The following is an 18,020-nucleotide window of genomic DNA, read 5'->3' on the forward strand; positions in this document are numbered from 1 at the left end:
GGGAGCCACTGCACTAGAAGAAGAATCAATTCTTGGCTTGCTACTCAGTTGCATAGCCGAAACCTCCCTCAATCATCAACAAGCTTGCTACATTAATTAAAATAAATACTTGCTATGCTATGGTCCAAAGAAAAGAAGTTATTCCCCTTCATTTGTTTATTTGACTCACCATGTCCTCTTGTTGTCAAAGAAAAGGACAAGGAAAAGTTTTTCTCCAGTCTCCGCTTGCTTCTGCTCACCTAATTTTAGCACTTCCAGGGGGGGGACAGGGATTGGGACTCCATTGTGAAGGAGGCCCTCTTGTGGCATCTCAGGATCAATGATCTAAAAGCAAAGAGCAAAAGACAGTGGAGATTTAACACAAGTCACAGAAATTTAGCTCAAAGATATAACTTCCAGCATGAAAAACAGATTAATCACTCTCTTGTACCATGAAGGTGTTTATTGAAAATGTTGTATAAAATATTATTCCTACACGTACACATGAAGCCCTTATGTATATCAAATTTAGTTATAAAAATTTATTTTGTTTTGTTATTTTCCTATGGAACAAGGCACACTTTTATATAGCCTGAATCTAATATCTCAGATTTCTGAGGTTAAATCATAGATTTTAACTGGATTTGAGAACTCACTTGAAAGTATTAGCACTTATTACATTTTAGTGTTAAAACATGAAATGAAATTTAAAAAGATATATTAATATGGGAGAATTTACAATTGTTATTGTTAGGGAGAATTTCTGTGATACAAATGAATGTCTTGTATAGAATGATGTGTTGTTTTAGATCAGAGGTCTCCAATCTTTCCAGGCTCAAGGACCAGAGGGAAGGAGAGTAGCTTCAAAATTGTTGCATGCGCGTGTGCACATGGGGCCACATGCACTGGCACGGTGCTAACAGGCCTGTTCACATGAACGGCGGTGAACGGGTCACACAAACCACCCAGGCAAGCGGCGCATTCGCAAACGGGCCATGGACACCTGCCCTGCGCTAGCATCCGCATTTGCGCCTGCGCAAACAGGACCACGAGCATTAGTGCAAGTGGGGGGAATGTGTGCCCACACGTTCGTGCACCAGCCAGCCATTTCCGCAGCCTGCTGGCCATGAGCCTGCAGCCCAGTCTCGGGCCGCAGACCATAGATTGGGGACCCCTGATTTAGACAATACCTGCTTTGACAACTGATGCACCATTTAACAATGGCAAAAGGATATATTTAATTTGTGAGGCAGGCGAAAACGACCAAAGGTTAAATATATGGTATTATAAGATGCAAAAGAAAGAGTATTGGGTTTATCTGATTTGTAATTGTATTTCTGCAACATGGCTGCAAAAGGACATGATCCGAGATTTGGGTGGCATAGTTATTTGTAGTATAATAAAATCAAGATTAATGTGGATTTTAAAAATTATGTTCGATGTACCCTTTAGATATTATGTTAAATGTACCCTATTGAGAATAAGAAATAGAGTCAAATGCATAGATTGTGCCCTGATAACTCCTTTGTAAATCTGACACAGAAGCATTTATAGATGAGAAATAGGCAAATACTCAAAAATCTTGATCGACTTTTTGTGCAAAACTGAAGAAAATGAATTTATAGTTTTGATAATAGGCAGGGCGTATTAGAGAAGGAGAATCATGATGTAATTAGAGAAAGATGTAAATTTATAATTATATTTATAACCGCCACTTCTTTGTATTCTTTCCTGAACTTTAGCTTTTTTAAATTTCTTTTTTCTTTCTTATTTTATATTAGTTGTATTAGTATTTATCTCTTTCTTTTAAAACATTTAATAAAATTATTATTTTAAAATAAAAATATTAGCACTGCATTTTCTTTGTACTTCTTCTCAGTTATGTTGTTGGAATTTATATAAAGTTACATAATCATCTACCTTAAGGCAGATATTATTTCAAATTTACTTTGTGAAAAGCAGAGTAAAATATTATAGAATAAATGAGTGACTTTGGCATTTTGCTGTCATGATAATGTATTTTTAGAACAATATTCTAAAATTCTAGATTCCTAATATTAGAGAATGAACTATTAGTAAACACAGAGAGGAATCTAACTCAGAAAAGTGAAATACAGTAATTCATCTTATAAACATTAACCCACAATATTATTATACAAGTTAATTATTACTAATTTAATTTACTATTTATTATTTAAACTCAATAAATTTTGAACAGAGCAACATTAGCTGTATATATAAAATGGAGACTTAAGAATATGACTTTTAAATTGAAGGAGAAAAATAAACAATTAATAAACACAAGTAATAATTAAATTACCAAACTGAATTCTGAAAATTCAAATCTACCCCAAATAATCTTAAAATAATTAGAGGCTGTTTGGTGTTTCAAAGCAGGTGTACTATTTTGCCTTTCAGCAGGAGGAAAATATAAAAATGCTGAGTGAGATTGTTCTTATGCACAATTCTTCAATAGAATTAACTTCTTTTTCCAAGAAGAAGTACTGCTGGCTTAGCCTTAGATACATACCAGTGCTGGGTAAGAAGGATAGCCACGACATTTTGCCCACACAAGCTCCAGAGGTTCTAGGTCAGCGTGTTCCTCAAATGACATCAGCAAGTTTCTTCCTAAGAAGTTACAATACAATACAATACAGTCAATTTAGGATTATGTTGTGCTATGCCAGATTCATCAATCATAACAATGAAGATTCATTGTGTTATTGCTATGGAAGCATAGACTATACTTAAAGCTAGGTCTTACACACTAATTAAAATAGATATAATAAAACAAAATTGAATAAAAATAAAAATAGCATATTAGATAAAGAAGGCAATAACTTATAAATTATCCTACCGCTTTCTTCTTTTAAACTGATAAAACAGAGTCTCTAATAATCAATTTGGCACAAAAGAAATATACTGCAAATTAGGCAGGACAATCCTATGATGTTATTAGGGCAAAACTCATGAATGTTCCCACAATGCCAGTGAAACAAGTGTCCTATTCCAACCATCCTCAGTCTTCTAAAAGGAGAACAACCCAAGACACAAATCTTCTACTAGCACAGGAATGACTGATAAAAGAACTGTCTTATGTCCTTGCATTTGTTGTTGTTAATTGCGAAGTCGTGTCCGACCCATCGCGACCCCATGGACAACGTTCCTCCAGGTCTTCCTGTCCTCTACCATCTTCTGGAGTCCATTTAAGTTCACACCTACTGCTTCAGTGACTCCATCAAGCCATCTCATTCTCTGTCGTCCCCTTCTTCTATTGCCCTCAATCTTTCCCAGCATTAGGCCCTTTTCCAGTGAGTCCCGTCCTTGCATACATAACCAATATTTTCACCAACAAATATTAGACCACAGGTGGTCATCGACTTACAAGTGATCACTTAACAACAGACTCAAAATAAGTTACTTACAACCTGTCCTCAAAGTTATGACTGTCATATCACTCCCACAATCACATGATCACGTGTTGGGCACTTGGCAATCAGCTTATATTTATGACCCATGATCATGTTTTGCAACTTTTTTTGCCATTTTCTTGCAAAAAACACCCTTTAGATAAGCTGGATTATGGATTTATGAACAGATAATTCGCTTAACGACTGACTGTTTCTACAAAGTCTTGCAGAGTCTCGTTGTTTAGTATAGACAAGCATTTTGTACTGTGAATACATTGTATAAGATTTTAAATGTCTTTACTCAGCATTCCTATATCCATATCCTGTTCCCCAAAGTAACTGTATTCCATAATGTACTATAATTATATAATGTGGAATAGTTAAACGCATCAAGTAAGGGGATTTGATAGAATGAAAACTGCTGGCTGAAGCTATGACTCCTGAGAACTTCCTCATGATTAGGCCCTCTACAAAAAAGCACTGCTTTTTTGCTGGAGCAAAAATAGTTTCTCCCCATTCCCTGCTGTCTTTCTGAGCTCACTCACATCTTCGCCTTCATAGGAATAGCAATAACACTAAGACTTACCGTATATTCCGGCGTATAAGGCAACCCGGTGTATAAGACGACCCCCGTCTTCGGCGCCGAGTCGCATGCCTAGAAAGTCATCTTATACGCCGGAAACTACCGTAATTTCCGGCGTATAAGACGACTCGGCGTATAAGACAACCCCCGACTTCGGCGCCGATTTTACCACTTGCGAAAGTCGTCTTATACGCCAGAAAGTACGGTATATACCACTTCACAGTGCTTTATAGCCCTTTCTAACTGATTTACAGAGTCAACATATTGCCTCCAACAATCTGGGTCCTCATTTTACCAACTTCAGAAAAATGGAAAGCTGAGTCAACCTTCAGCCAGTCAGGATTGAACTCCTGGCAGTCAGCAGAATTAGCCTGCAATACTGCATTCTAACCACTGTGCCACCACAGCTCATGACAAATGGCTGAGAAGGATAAGGAATTTGGAAATGAATTCTAGTAGCTGTTCAGGGAAATAGATTATACCACTTGCTTAATTTCAGAAGCTGCAAATTCTGACATCATAGGTTTAAAGAATAAATTGACAAACTATTCTTGTGACTATTCAAAAGCAAGCCCCACTGAATTTGGTAGTGTTTAACTCCACAGAAATATGCAGAGAACTGCAGACTTATTCTCCTGTGGCATAATCAACATGAAAAATAGCACCTATATCTTACTAATATTAATTTCATGTGCATATTTTATCTCACCTGAGTTGCTATATACCAAATCTTTATTTACACCATCCAGAAAAGGGACCCGTGTAAGAGCAGGCTTTCCTCGGCTACGTTTATGTGGTGGCGGACTACTGTGAAAAAAGGAGGTATGACAAGAAAGTTACATAATAAATAACATTTGATAGTTAGCTTCAGTTCAGTTCACATCATGTCATGAACTAAAGGAAACCAAAGAGTCAAGTCACAAAGGAGTGTTATTTTCTAGAAGTGTTATTTTCACACAAGCTAGTGTGAAAGCCATTCCTCTGGGCTTGATATGCAATTTCAGCATCCTTTACATGATATGGATATCTGCAGGGCAACTGAAACCACATGAAGAAAAACAAGGACAAAATAATTGCTAAATGATTGACTGATTGATGGATTGATTGTTTTCTATTTCCTATTTCTAAACAGCTCATCTCCCTCAGAGAGGAGCTCTGTTATATCTTTAAAATAATGATGAGCTGCTCCCAGGAATTGTATAGGAGGAATGAGGAAGCAAGCAAATGCCAAGGAGGCTTCACACTGTTGAGAAAGATAGACTATGACAAGATAAGAAGAGTTAGTAGAGATAATGTGGCTCTATAATTTCTAGGGCAAAAGTTTGGAAGTAAATCTAAAAGGATTTAGATGTTTACTGGACAAGCCAAACCATTTTTTTCGTAGGAAACTTTCCTAAAAGTTGGATTGGAATTTATTCTTGACCTTACAGTACCCATATATCTTGGAATCATCAGGTAAGTTAATTTTAAAATATTAGTGCTAAATGAAGAAAGAGACAGAAAATAAATATGCTACAAGGCAGAGATTCCTAAACTTTCTGCCACCACACCTGCCATATCTCCTTTTAGTGTAATCCTAATATATATACCTCCTATAAAAATCCAATCACCAAAATGGACACAAATGAACAATGAAAATAATACAATGAAACTTTGGAAAAAGTGGATTTGTTGCAACCATATATCGTAACTAAAAGGTTCTTCACACCTCCCCTGGACTTTGTCTACACCTCCCCAAGGGAGATATGCCTCAGTTTGGGAAACTCTACTACAAGATAAAAATATATTGCAAATATGAGTCCTACCATTACTATTGTGTTGTAGGTTGCCCAAAATATAAGGCAGGAACAATCACTTTCACCCTGAAATCTGCAACCTACTACATAATATAAAATTAGTAGAATTCTAATTATTTGAATGCAACCACCCAAAAGAGGTCTTACCTGCATATGTCCAATGAAAGACCGCTGCCCCGTCCAGAGCTACATTCTGAATCAGACCCACTTTCTGTATGCTTCCTGAAGCCATTGGTCACAGTTGCTGAGGAGACAGACAAAAACAAGTCTAGTTACACATAACATTTTTCTTCAAAAGATATTCAGAGATTCATCAAGGAAAGCTCAAACACAATTACCGGTATACAGTCCAGCTAATGAGGTTAGACGAGCACATTCAATTACATTCAAAATGCATTTAAGATTTAAGGCAACAGTTGGCATAACCTTCCTAATGTTTTTGCACAGTGGCAGCCCAGGGGCATTTGCCATCTGGATATCTACTAGAGACCTGGTTGTGCAGTAAAATGAACTTAATGTAGCTGTTTTGGCAGTCAGAGAAAAGTTTAGGAACATTCACTTTCACAACTTCATCGTGCTTAGGGAAACTCAGGTGTAGGCATAGCAGAGCTTATAATGTTGCTTTAGCTTTTCAAATCTGAGCCAGAATCACCAGCATCCTGTGAGTTCCAAATTTTATTTATGATGCCATTGCGTTGAACCCAATAAAGCTTTATGTGGTTAACACAATAGATTACATTAATCCAGATAGAGTAACTGTGGGGCAGGAAAGTGAAATATTTGTATTATTAAATGACGCACAATAGACCCTGGGGAAAATGTGAGCAATTTTAACTTCTTGTCCTAATTACAACATAACATTTGAATTTAAAGCCCAATGGAGATATTTATCAAAGTAATTATTCTAGGGACAATCTCATTAATAGAATCCTACTTTTCCTTGATCCTCTCAGATGGTATTTTTCCAAATAAAGTTAAGAGGATAACACTTTTAGTTTTATATGCACATTTTGCTTTTTGTTTTATTTCCAAAAAATAATAAAGAAGCCAATTAGTTCCAAATTATCCTTTCAAACTAATAGAACTCATTCAAAATACATGTTCACTGCATTTCCAACTGCATTGTTTTTCCCAGCATGAAAGTCACTACAAGGTAATTTTATCTTTCTTCTTGTGCATTATTACAAAAGGAGAAATAGTAGAATAAAACAGATAATTCAATGCAGTAGTTGGGGGGGGGGGAGTATTTCAAGAATTATATTCTGCAATCTTATGCAGGTGCCCTGACCACCAAGAGAATCTTGAATATACTGTAGTAAAGTTGGAACATTTGTATGTATATGAACATTTACTGTCTTTCTGTAAACATCTCCTAGGTCAAGAAGTATTAAACGTTATAGTTTCTTTAACCATGTTTTTAAATTAAAAGTTATGCTGGACACAGATAACTGAAAGAGAATGAAAACACACAGCATGCAAACCTAATACGGTATATGGATTATAGCTGATCTCTGACACAAAGTTTTGAGATTACAAAGCTTTAGTTTTTAGTATGATTATAAATATATAGTTCATATTGAATTGCATACTTAATATTCTACATATATATTTAGATTTTGCCTGAATATAACTATCCCATAAAAATAGTACTGTATATCAGTAATTCTATCAGTCCCTCATAGAATTAATTTTGGAATAGTCTTCATTTCAGCCATTATTTTTCAATTGCTAACTCTTTTATCCCTATCCTTTTAAATTGTTGTTTTAAAGTTTGATTATTATTATTATATTCATTCAAACAGGAATTCCCTGGGCACCTCATTACTTTTCTTCTGAGAATATGTTTCTGTCTTTATATAATCCCAATATATTATCATGCATTTGTACTATAACAAAGGTGCTACTTTTCTCCCTACTGTCATTTCCTTTATTATGACGATTCTAAAGAAAAAAATTGTTTAACTATCTTCTATATATTCACTAATACTTGTTATTATATGTATTATAAAGTGTAAAGGTATAAAAAGTAGTAATATTCTTGGTTCTAGAAGAAGAATGTGCATATAGAGGAAGATAAATTTTAACATGAAAAGGGTATAAACATATATTCACTTTTGAGCTTAGTTCTTATAGAATAATTCCTATCCAACTAAAGACATTGAAAATGGGAATAAAATTTACAATGATGGTATAAAAGGAAACCCCCCTACAAAAGCAGCTGTCTTGGGAGTGATTAATAATAGCATCACCACATATTGTTTAAGCCTCCTGCCTATGTAAAAGGGTTTAAATGCTTTAGAGATATCGATATCATTATCAATATTGCCTTATTTGCCTGATCTGTTTGAGGTTTACATATGCTAAAAGTGTTCCAGACCTATTAAAATGACAATTTGCCATTTTCTTTCAGGTCGTGTATGAGCTATTATTTTTTATTATGATAATGCATTTCATTTAACTAGAATCAAGACTGAGCAGTAAAATCGCCAACAAGTTGCCAACACCAAAATTATTCCTCTGATGTAAAATGCTCCAAAAGGATATCTTCAGATTTGGTGAACTGGCAATTAAAGGGCAAATATGATTCAAATGGCCATTAACTGATTAAATATTAGACTGAACAAGAACAGGATCTCATGGTCATAGAAAATAGCTAAATGGAACCACTGAATCAGCATTCAGGATGAGAAAATATTGGATTCCATGGGTGACAGAATAACAGTCAGAGGAACAACCACAAACTTGGCTCCCAAATAAAATGCTCCTCTAAGCATTCATGAAATACATTAGCCTCAAGAAGACTCCCTATGGATGTGATTGTTTGTTTGTTTTTAAAAAAAGATCCATATCACCCCCTCAAAATACAAGGATGAAACCATTCTATTTTGTAAAGTATTACCACTGACAGTAATAAACAATTTGATCTTATTTTCTGCCAATTAGTCTTCAGTCTTTTTCTTAACAAATGTGTCCTTATAATTATCATGAGAAGAAAAGCAGAAAACTCCCTTTTGTTCACTATATAATTTTCTAATCAGGAACAAAAAGATAAAAAGGATGGAGTCTAAGGGGAAGAAGTCTGAATGAAAAGAGTTTTCAGCAGAGTATTAGAATCTTTTGGTAATCACTGAGCTGTCACACAAATGCCTCAAATGGGAAAAAATAACCGCTGCACTTACTAGCCAAACTAGAATATAAAACTACCCTGATAGTCTATTATTTTAAACAACAGCTGCTATGTAAGCCTAACACACTAAGCTGATCGCTTCTGCTGAGCTCAGAAGCAAAGCAGGGTTAGGTTTAATTAATATTTGGACTGGAGACCAGCAGGTGATACATAAGACCAGCTATTGTATATAAGCCTTTGAAATAAGACTACACAAATGTATAAAGCATGGATGCAGGCACAAACACACATCACTGATTATATGACACCACATCATTGTTGACTCTTTGCAACCACATAGATATTCTTCATGACAATCTGTCCCTAATGTGCTCCTTCAATTCTTCCAACGGCACCCTCATTTTTACTGTAACTGTACCTTCAACAACCCAAACACATAAAAATCAAAACACCTTGGGATATACCTAAGTGGGAGATTTCACCTGCTGCAAGTTTCTCAAAATTGGATGCTCCCGAAATATGACAATTCTCACAAAACATAACTCCTCGGTACTAGATTGAAGACAGACTCATGATTTTAACATATTATCAGAGTTATGTACTACTTAAGAAAACACGTCTTTGGTCCTGCAATATATTAAAATTACTGATATATATTTTGTCTCTTTTAGACAGTTTTCAGGGAAATTTTTGTTCTTCATAAATCATTGTTGCTTTTTACTTGATTACTCTATGCCACCCAGAGTCACTTCTTGTGATATGGGCAGCCATATAAATTTGATAGATAAATAAAAGTACTCTGTGGAGCACATAAGTAAAAAATACTGGAATGGTTGGAATGGTTATCCATTCAACATTCCCAAACTGGATTATGAAGGAAAAGCCTCTCATAAAGCCTTGTGTCAACGCTGCTAACACTGGATGTTTTTGCATTGACAACAGATGGAAATGTAGCCATATTTTACCTTTTGCTTTTAGAGTTAGATGATACTGGGAGGGGGGATGTGAACGAGAGTCCAGTTAGACATAACCAAACTAAACCTAGCCTGAGAAACAAGGTTATTGTAACCAGAGCTGATAAGGTAGCTTCAAGCTAATGGGGAATGTGATTTATGACGGTTAATTGAAGGAGGGAATTGTGCTTTGATACTATGTGCTCAGGGGAGGGGAATTCAGTTTTTGGCTTCGATTATGCAGTGCCAATATTATACTACTCAAAATAAAGATTCTTTAAGGTAAACAATGCCTCAAAGTTCTTTTGAAGAGTTTCATCTGTCAGAACCATGACACCTTGTTTCATAAAGTAATCCTCTCTCTATATAAAGGATAATTTGATCCTCTCACTTTTAAATATTGAAATAATATAAGGGCTCACAGATCAATGTTCACTATGTAATGACTGCAGCATCAAATATTAACTGCCACATGTGAATAATCAAATATCATTGGCAGAACTTCAAATATGAGTATTTTTAAATATGTTTTTCAGGGGAGCCTGATCACACACTCACTTATGAGTCATCACATGAGCCCTAAATTCAGAGACACATTCACAGAAGTGATAGATCCTGCTGTTTAATATTTCAGATCTTCTAAATAAGTGAAGTTTTAATATTGTTGCATTTTTCCAGGCACCATCAAACTTGTATTTGGCACATTATTTTGTTCTATTCTAAAAGCAATGGAGAAGATTCCGGTGTCAACAGCAAATGTTCACTGAAAAAAAATCTCAATAGTGTCAGGATTCATTCCAATGAAAGAGTTATAAAAAGTAATATACATAATGACCGAACCCCAAATAAAAATATGAAAAGAGGTCTAGGCAAGGGGAAACATTTTTGGGATGAAAATAAAGAAACTTATACCCTTTCTACTCTTATATCTCAAACTATTAAATGTGCCAAATCCTCCCAAAAACAGTCCTAGCAACAGAATAAATAATAATAATAATAAAAAATAAGCCAATCAATTACAAATCAAAAGGTCAGCATATCTTCTGCAACTCAGGCTAATCTTCTCTTTGGGGCCCATAGCTTTCTCTCATCCTTAATATCACTGGAGCCTGGTGTGAAGGTTCCTATGACAGAAACTAAACAGAACCCAGTGATCAAAGTGACTCAGGGAAATGCTGGACGGTATAGAGATATGGACATTTCTTGCCAGCCAGCCAGCCAGCCAATACCCTTACTCTGGAAATCTCTGACTTTCCAAAACATCAGAGGAATGAAAGCTCAGGGGAGTCACCTGTCACTCCTGCCTGCCTGGGGGATTTCTCGTCATCGCTCTCGCTGTAGCTCCCACTCTGTGGCTGTTTCCGAGATGGCTGCTCACCCTCTATGCTGGAGGGGGAGAGCTGCCCACTTTGGCCGTGGTCCTCTCCATTCTCAAGGGGACAGTCCAGATCTCTCTGTAGTTTCACCCCGTTCTTGGCTTTTTTAAAAAGGACAGAAGTCCGCCTGCCCACTCCACTAAACGGGAGGCTGGCAGAAGTGCCCGTAGCCTGAAGGGCCAATCCATTCAGGCCGTTGTCGCTGAGCAAGCGCTGGAAGGTGTGGTGGCTCTCCCTCTGCAGCGTCTTCTTATCAAAGAGCTCACCCTCGGACTTCAGCCGTTTATGCAGTCTGTTCAAGGACTTGCTTTCGCTAATGGGTTTGAGAGTTGGAGGGTCCTGCAGAGAGTCCAGCTCCGATAGGGAGGGTGCAGGTCCTGTGGGCTCCAGGGTAGGGGGAAGTGGGGGCTTGGTGTCATCTGCTAAAGAGAAAAAGAATCTGCTTGAACATTTTACAAAGTATTCCCCAAAGTAGGATCACAGCTTTCTGTTTCCTCCTATGATTGTAAGTCAATAGTACATCAGTTAAATAACTACTTTTTGTATTATGTATTTAAGGGAGGCATTCCAAGCATGGGAGAACAAGGAAGAGAGAAGAATCTTAGCTAAGTCTTCAGAAGGATCTATTATGACTCACACAAGAGCCAGGAAACATCATTTATCCCATGGTATTATTTAGGATGGAAATGCTATGCAAATTTTCTTAATCCCCCACATTAAATTTAGAAAGATTTGCTTCTGAGTAAACATGCTGAAAACACCGAGCTGCATGAAATTCATTTTCCCATCTTTCTTTATTCATTTTTTCAGATTCTAATACTTTTTCAAGTACTTAATTCCCTACATAAGAGGATCTGGACATATGGAAGGTCTAGAGATTAAAGAAGGAGAATTTCAAATGCAGTTTGTCTCCTTAAAGAGATGAAATCCTGCTTCATGCACACTAAAAGCAGTCACTAATGTTATTTTTTATTTCAAACAACACAAAACTGCCATTGTTCGTTGCACAGTTACCAAAACATTCAGAACAGTCCAGATTTCAGACATATTTCTTGTTCTCTGACACAACTATGGGGTATGGCTGAAACTCATAACAGAATGAAATCACACTTGCATTCTTTTCCCATTTTCCCATTTAGATTCTCTTTACATCCAAGTTAAATTATTCTCTCCGTGTCCTAAACCATATAGCTTTCAACACAGATGACAAGGGCAGAAAGTCAATGCAACAGATGATGAAACATGCATGATAACACAACATACATATTTGTGTCAGATACTAGGACGCAAGTATGCGAGGACACATTTGTTTGATGGAATCATTGGATTTATGCTGTCATTTTATCATCTTCCTCATGCTATTCATTTACCATACTCATGGAAGAAGGAATGACTCAAGAATTTCCTAACAAAATTAGAAAGTACTGATTGAAAAATACCACACCAAGTATTTTATTTCTCCATGAATGAGAATAACGCTTTTAAATGTTATTATAATTAAATCATCTCAAAACACTGCTAAAAGATAGCAACATTCTGTGGTTGCTTCACTAACAGTTAAACAGAATTTAGTTCCCCTTTATGGGGCAGCTGACCCTAAGTGTGTAATTTCTGTGTGTGGAGGAGACAACTTCAAAGTATCCCTGCAATAGAAATTAGAACTGTGAAAGTCATTTCAAAGGTTTTCATTTGCTGCCCTATCTTTCTTCTGGCCTACAGAACAGCTGTTTCACATCTTCTGTTCTTATAGTTGGAGTGCCGTTTGAATAACAATAACTTTCTTTACAATTATTGTTCCCTTTCAAAGAGTTACAGGAGCCTAAACATCTGATATGTGACAAAATACTAAAAATCTTAGTCTATAGTTAGAAAGGTACACATATTTTTATATTACAGGATTCTAAGAAAAAATACATTAAGCAATTTGTGAACCAAAAAGTAAAAACAAAGAAACATGTAATGAACATTTTTAATTAAAATACCCTTCTCACTTCCAGACTAGTTTTTAGAAACAGCAAGGAAAGAGGATGTTTCTCTGTCATTTTCTCTTGCAGCATGTAGTAATACTTACAAATCAATTGTAAACCTTGAAAAACGTATGTTGTATTAAAAAAAACACATTATGCTGCTAGTCATGGACAAAACGGAAGTGGAAATGGGCACATAACATTCTGAGTAGATATGAATAGGAGAACTGTATACTGCAAAATCTCCATATGCTACTTTTAATGCTACCTCTCTTTTAATGCATTTGTCTCTCCTTTCATGACAGTCATGAAAAGGGTAGGAAGAGAGGTAGAAACCTACTGTGTGAATTTGGAATTGGCTACACTCCCAAAATGGCAAAAGGCTGCAGGGAAACACAAATGTCACAATGCAGAAAGAAACTACAGACCAGCAATATAAGCAGTCCTCATCTCTGAGGTACCAGTTGGGAAATACTGAAACCGCTATATAGGTAGTCCTCAACTTACGACTGTAACTGAACCAGGAATTATGATTGTAAATCATGTCGGTTGTTAAGCAAGTTATCATGTGACCATGTCTGATCTGATGACTTTTACGGCAGTCGAAAAAGGAACATGGCAGTCATAAAGTGAACACTGCAGTCATTAAGCGAATGGGATTGAAATAAACACTGGTTTCCAGCAAAAAATGTCATAAATCACAGTCATCTGACTGTAAGACGCTACAAACACCTATAAATGTGGGGCATTGTCAAGTACCCAAAATGCAATTATGTGACTGTGGGAGAAGGAAGCAGCCGGAGAAATTTTCCATCAGGATTGTAAGTACTTTTTGGGGGGTCCATTTGGGATAACTTTGTATGGTCGTTAAGTAACCAGTCATAAGTCAAGGACTATTTGTAATTGCTCCAGAATGCATGCCAACTTATCCTGTTGCAAGCTTAGGAAAAAAGGTGGGCAAAAGTTTGTCATATTATAGCTGAATAGCTGAGAAATTCTAATCCTGAAACCCTGGATGTGAAAATAATTAGCTTTGATAAATGGAACTTTATTCTGAGGAATACTAGATGAATAGAGACAAGATACTGCAATATGGATAAATCAAATCAGCGGTAGATAGCTACAAGGCAACTTGTGTGAATTAACAGATGCCTGAATATTTTTGCTGCAGAAAAAGGACATCGAAAATACTCTAACTCAGGGGTCCCTAACCCCTGGTCAGTGGACCGGCATTGAGCCGCAGCATGCCAGCAACCAGTCTGCACAAGCAAGCGAAGCCCCATCCATGGGATGCAGGCAGCATGTGAAACATGCTCCCCCCTTCGGTCCATAGAAAAACCTCTCTCCACGGAACCGTCCCTGGTGCTCAAAAGGTTGGGGGCAGTTGATAACATACTATATTGTGCAGTTTCAGAGCAAACAAATACAGGTAGTCTTTGACTTACAACCATTTGTTTAGTGACCGCTGAAAGTTACAATGATGCTAAAAAAAGTGACTTATGACTTATATTTTCATACTTATGGCCACTGCCGCATCCCCAAGTAATGTGATCAAAATTTAGGCAGTGCAAATGGGAGATGTTTACAACATATTGTCTCCGATCATGTGATCACTATTTGTAACCTTCCTGGCTGGCTTGTGACAGAGTCAATGGTGGAAGCCATATTCGCTTAATGACTGCATGATTCATTTAACAACTGCACTGATTCGCTTAACGACCGTGGCAAAAATGTTGTAAAATGGGGCTGAACTCACCTAACAACTCCCTTACTTAGCAATGCAAATTTTGGGCTCAATTGTGGTCGTAGGTTGAGGACTACCTATAACAGACATGTCAAACTCGCGACATCACGTGAAGTTGTGCAATGTATCAGGACGGTTTTGCCATTGCCGGCAATGGGGTGAGTGTGGCTTCCGCGTGACATGTCCAGCCCGTGGGCCAGCAGTTTGACACCCCTGACCTATGACAACAACCACAAAAAACCCCACAACAATTGCCTTTTCACCTTTCCTCACTAAGTACCATTGATAGTTTCTTTTCACATGCAGATATATATTAAGGCTGCAGTTAAAACCAACTTGAGAATAATAGGGCTATACTGTAAAATATCTTTAAAATTATATCTTTTTTTTCTTGAGGGTAAAGAGAAACTCATTTACTATCACAAAAATAGGAGAGACGAAGAATGGGATGTTGCCCAATACACAGCACTAAGAATTCTCTATCGGGAAAATCCAGCAGACGTTTTCCTAGACTTACAAGCATTTGTTTAGTAACTGTTCGAAGTTACAGTGTCACTGAAAAAAGTGACTTATGACCATTTTTCACACTTACAACCATTGCAGTATCCCCACGGTCACGTGATCAAAATTTGGACACTGACAACCGGCATGTATTTATGATGGCTGCATGGAGTCCTGGAGTCATGTGATCACCTTTTGCAATATTCTGACAAGCAAAGTCAGTGGAGAAGCCAGACTCACTTAGCAACCGTGTTACTGCTGTGATCACTAAACAACTGCAGCAAGAAAAGTTTACAATGGGGCAAAAACTCTCTCGCTTAGATACGGAAAATTTGGGCTCAACTGTGGTTGCAAATTGAGGACTACCCTTACAACAGTAGCCAATTCATGCTGAATTTGCTGATGACTATTATTTGTAATATATTAATGATATCGAACCTCAGCTAAACTACTTTTGGGAAGGAAAGCAAACAACGTGAACAGCTCTTTTTGTGCTGCTGCCATAACATTCTGTGTAAATCCCTGAATAGCCCAACTCAGAATCAGCCCCCTGCCTGCTTTTCTATATGCAGCATTTTCCATTTTCACTATTTCAAAACATAAGAATTATGACTTCGCATCTTTCTTTGGGAGAGAACAATCAAGTTCTGTCAACTAATGTCACTTGAAAAAAAAATAACCCCTGGTTCAAAAACAGCTTAAGATTCTTACTAGCTGAAATCACGTATGGCTGGATTTACACATCACTTTAAACTATGATTCATTTTAGTGATGGTTTATTGAACAAATCATGGGATTCTGACTCATTCAAAAATCCTCAACTACTGTGTACATAAATCACAATGTTTTATGTAGCCAAAATAGAACCCATTTTGATTCCCACTGCCCATATGATCGGAGTTCAAGATTCCTTGCATTCACTTATTTACTATTAATTGGAGAATGCATGTATAATTTCCTTCGAAATCTCATGGTATAATATTCAGGGCTTATTTTTATAGGTTGCAAAAGACTTCTTAATCACAGAATAGACAGGAAGGGAACATTTAGGCTATCAATGCATAACATTCTGTTCAGCACAAATTAAATCATCCTCAACAGGTATAACATAGGTTTAACCTATGTTTGCACCTACACAGTGAAGGAGACCCTACTACCTTCTCTTGTTATCGGATTCCATTGTCAAATGCTTTTAACATTAGAATATTTTTCCTAATATTCAATTGGAATTGTCTTTCTATATTTTAAATCTGCTATTGTATGTCATGTCCAACGTTTTGGAACAATAGAAAACTGATCTTTTGGGGTCAGTGGTGATTTCTGAGCTTGCTTTTCTTCTTGCAGACATTTAATTACTAGGCTAGTTAATATCATTGATGCATGGGGAAGTTAAGTCTTCTTGCTGTTTAAATATGGTAGCTCCATTGGGGTGTTGCTTCTTTCTCAACTGCTCTTTGAATTGAGTGTAGTTTCTTCCCTGGTTGTTCCTATTCAGGTTTCAGTTCCTGCTTTTCTAAGTGTTGGTTAACATGCATGTGTTATATGATTGATTGTAACACAATCTGCATAACCTATGAAAAGGATAGCTCTACCACACATTAAAAACATTTTAAAAATTACCCCCAGATGAGTATAAATTGTTGGCATTACAGCAGCCCCTAAATTAACAATATCTATCCAAAGCATCCAAAGCAAACATAAAGACTCAACAGCCAAAGAAGACAAAACATGTCAAGTTACGACATACAATGCATGGACCATGAAGATTGCTATATAGGATAAATTGGCTGTACGTAACCCTGAAAATCAATTGGCAGCCAGAAGACATCAGGAAAATTCTTTAATTTCACTATACACTGACAAGTACAGATAGCCCTCGACTTACAACCGTTCATTTAGTGACCGTTTGAAGACCCTGAAAGAAGTGATTTATGACTTATAACCATTGTAGCATCCCCATGGTCATGTGATCAAAATTCAGATGCTTGGCAACTGACTCATATTTATGACAGCTGCAGTGTCCCAGAGTCATGTGATCAATTTTTGCAAACTTCTGACAAGTAGAGTCAATGGGGAAACCAGATTCACTTGCTAACTTAACAACTGTAGTAATTCGCTTAATAACTGTGGCAAGAAGGGTCATAAAATAGGGGCAAAACTCACTTAACAACAGTCTCACTTAGCAACAGAAATTTTGGGCTCAATTGTGGTCATTTGTCAAGGAAATTATAGATGTTCTAAGCCAGATCAATCTATCACATATAAACAGATAACAAACTTCAGTGCCCCATGTACTAATGATTTAACCCAGCCTGGTAATGAAATATCTGCAAGAAGCAAATGGAAGCCAGAGAACACCAAGAGGCCAAAAATTCAACTCTCAGCTACATATATTCTCTACCAGAAACCAGGTCTCAACCTGCTTTTCTGTAAAGTCCTTTCAGGTACTTGAAGAGTGCTATTATATCCGCCCTTAATCTTCTTTTCTCAAGGCTAAACATACTCAGTTAACTCAATGCCTCCTCAGAGGTTCCTCTTTATACCAGTTTAATTTTTCTAAATTTGTTTTGAACTGGACACAAAA

The 18,020-nt window shown here is 36.8% G+C and overlaps 1 protein-coding gene across 3 annotated transcripts in view; it reads right to left on the reverse strand.

The window, feature by feature from the left end:
* The window catches only part of BRPF3 (bromodomain and PHD finger containing 3), a 40,623-nt gene that overhangs the window by 2,791 nt on the left and 19,812 nt on the right, over positions 1–18,020 (reverse strand). The window contains exons 8-12 of one of the 3 annotated variants that reach the window (XM_039323263.1): positions 11,140–11,643; positions 5,916–6,012; positions 4,682–4,779; positions 2,510–2,607; positions 170–324 (exon numbers count right to left, since the gene is read on the reverse strand). In XM_039323263.1, coding sequence (XP_039179197.1) covers positions 170–324; positions 2,510–2,607; positions 4,682–4,779; positions 5,916–6,012; positions 11,140–11,643 — 952 coding nt within the window. Of the gene's footprint in view, positions 1–169; positions 325–2,509; positions 2,608–4,681; positions 4,780–5,915; positions 6,013–11,139; positions 11,647–18,020 lie in introns of all 3 variants that reach the window. The other 2 variants (XM_039323262.1, XM_039323264.1) reach the window with 2 other exon arrangements.

Source organism: Crotalus tigris, unplaced genomic scaffold, assembly GCF_016545835.1.
Source record: "Crotalus tigris isolate CLP2741 ecotype Arizona unplaced genomic scaffold, ASM1654583v1 scf7180000024167.7108832, whole genome shotgun sequence".
In the NCBI taxonomy this organism is placed as follows: domain Eukaryota; kingdom Metazoa; phylum Chordata; class Lepidosauria; order Squamata; family Viperidae; genus Crotalus; species Crotalus tigris.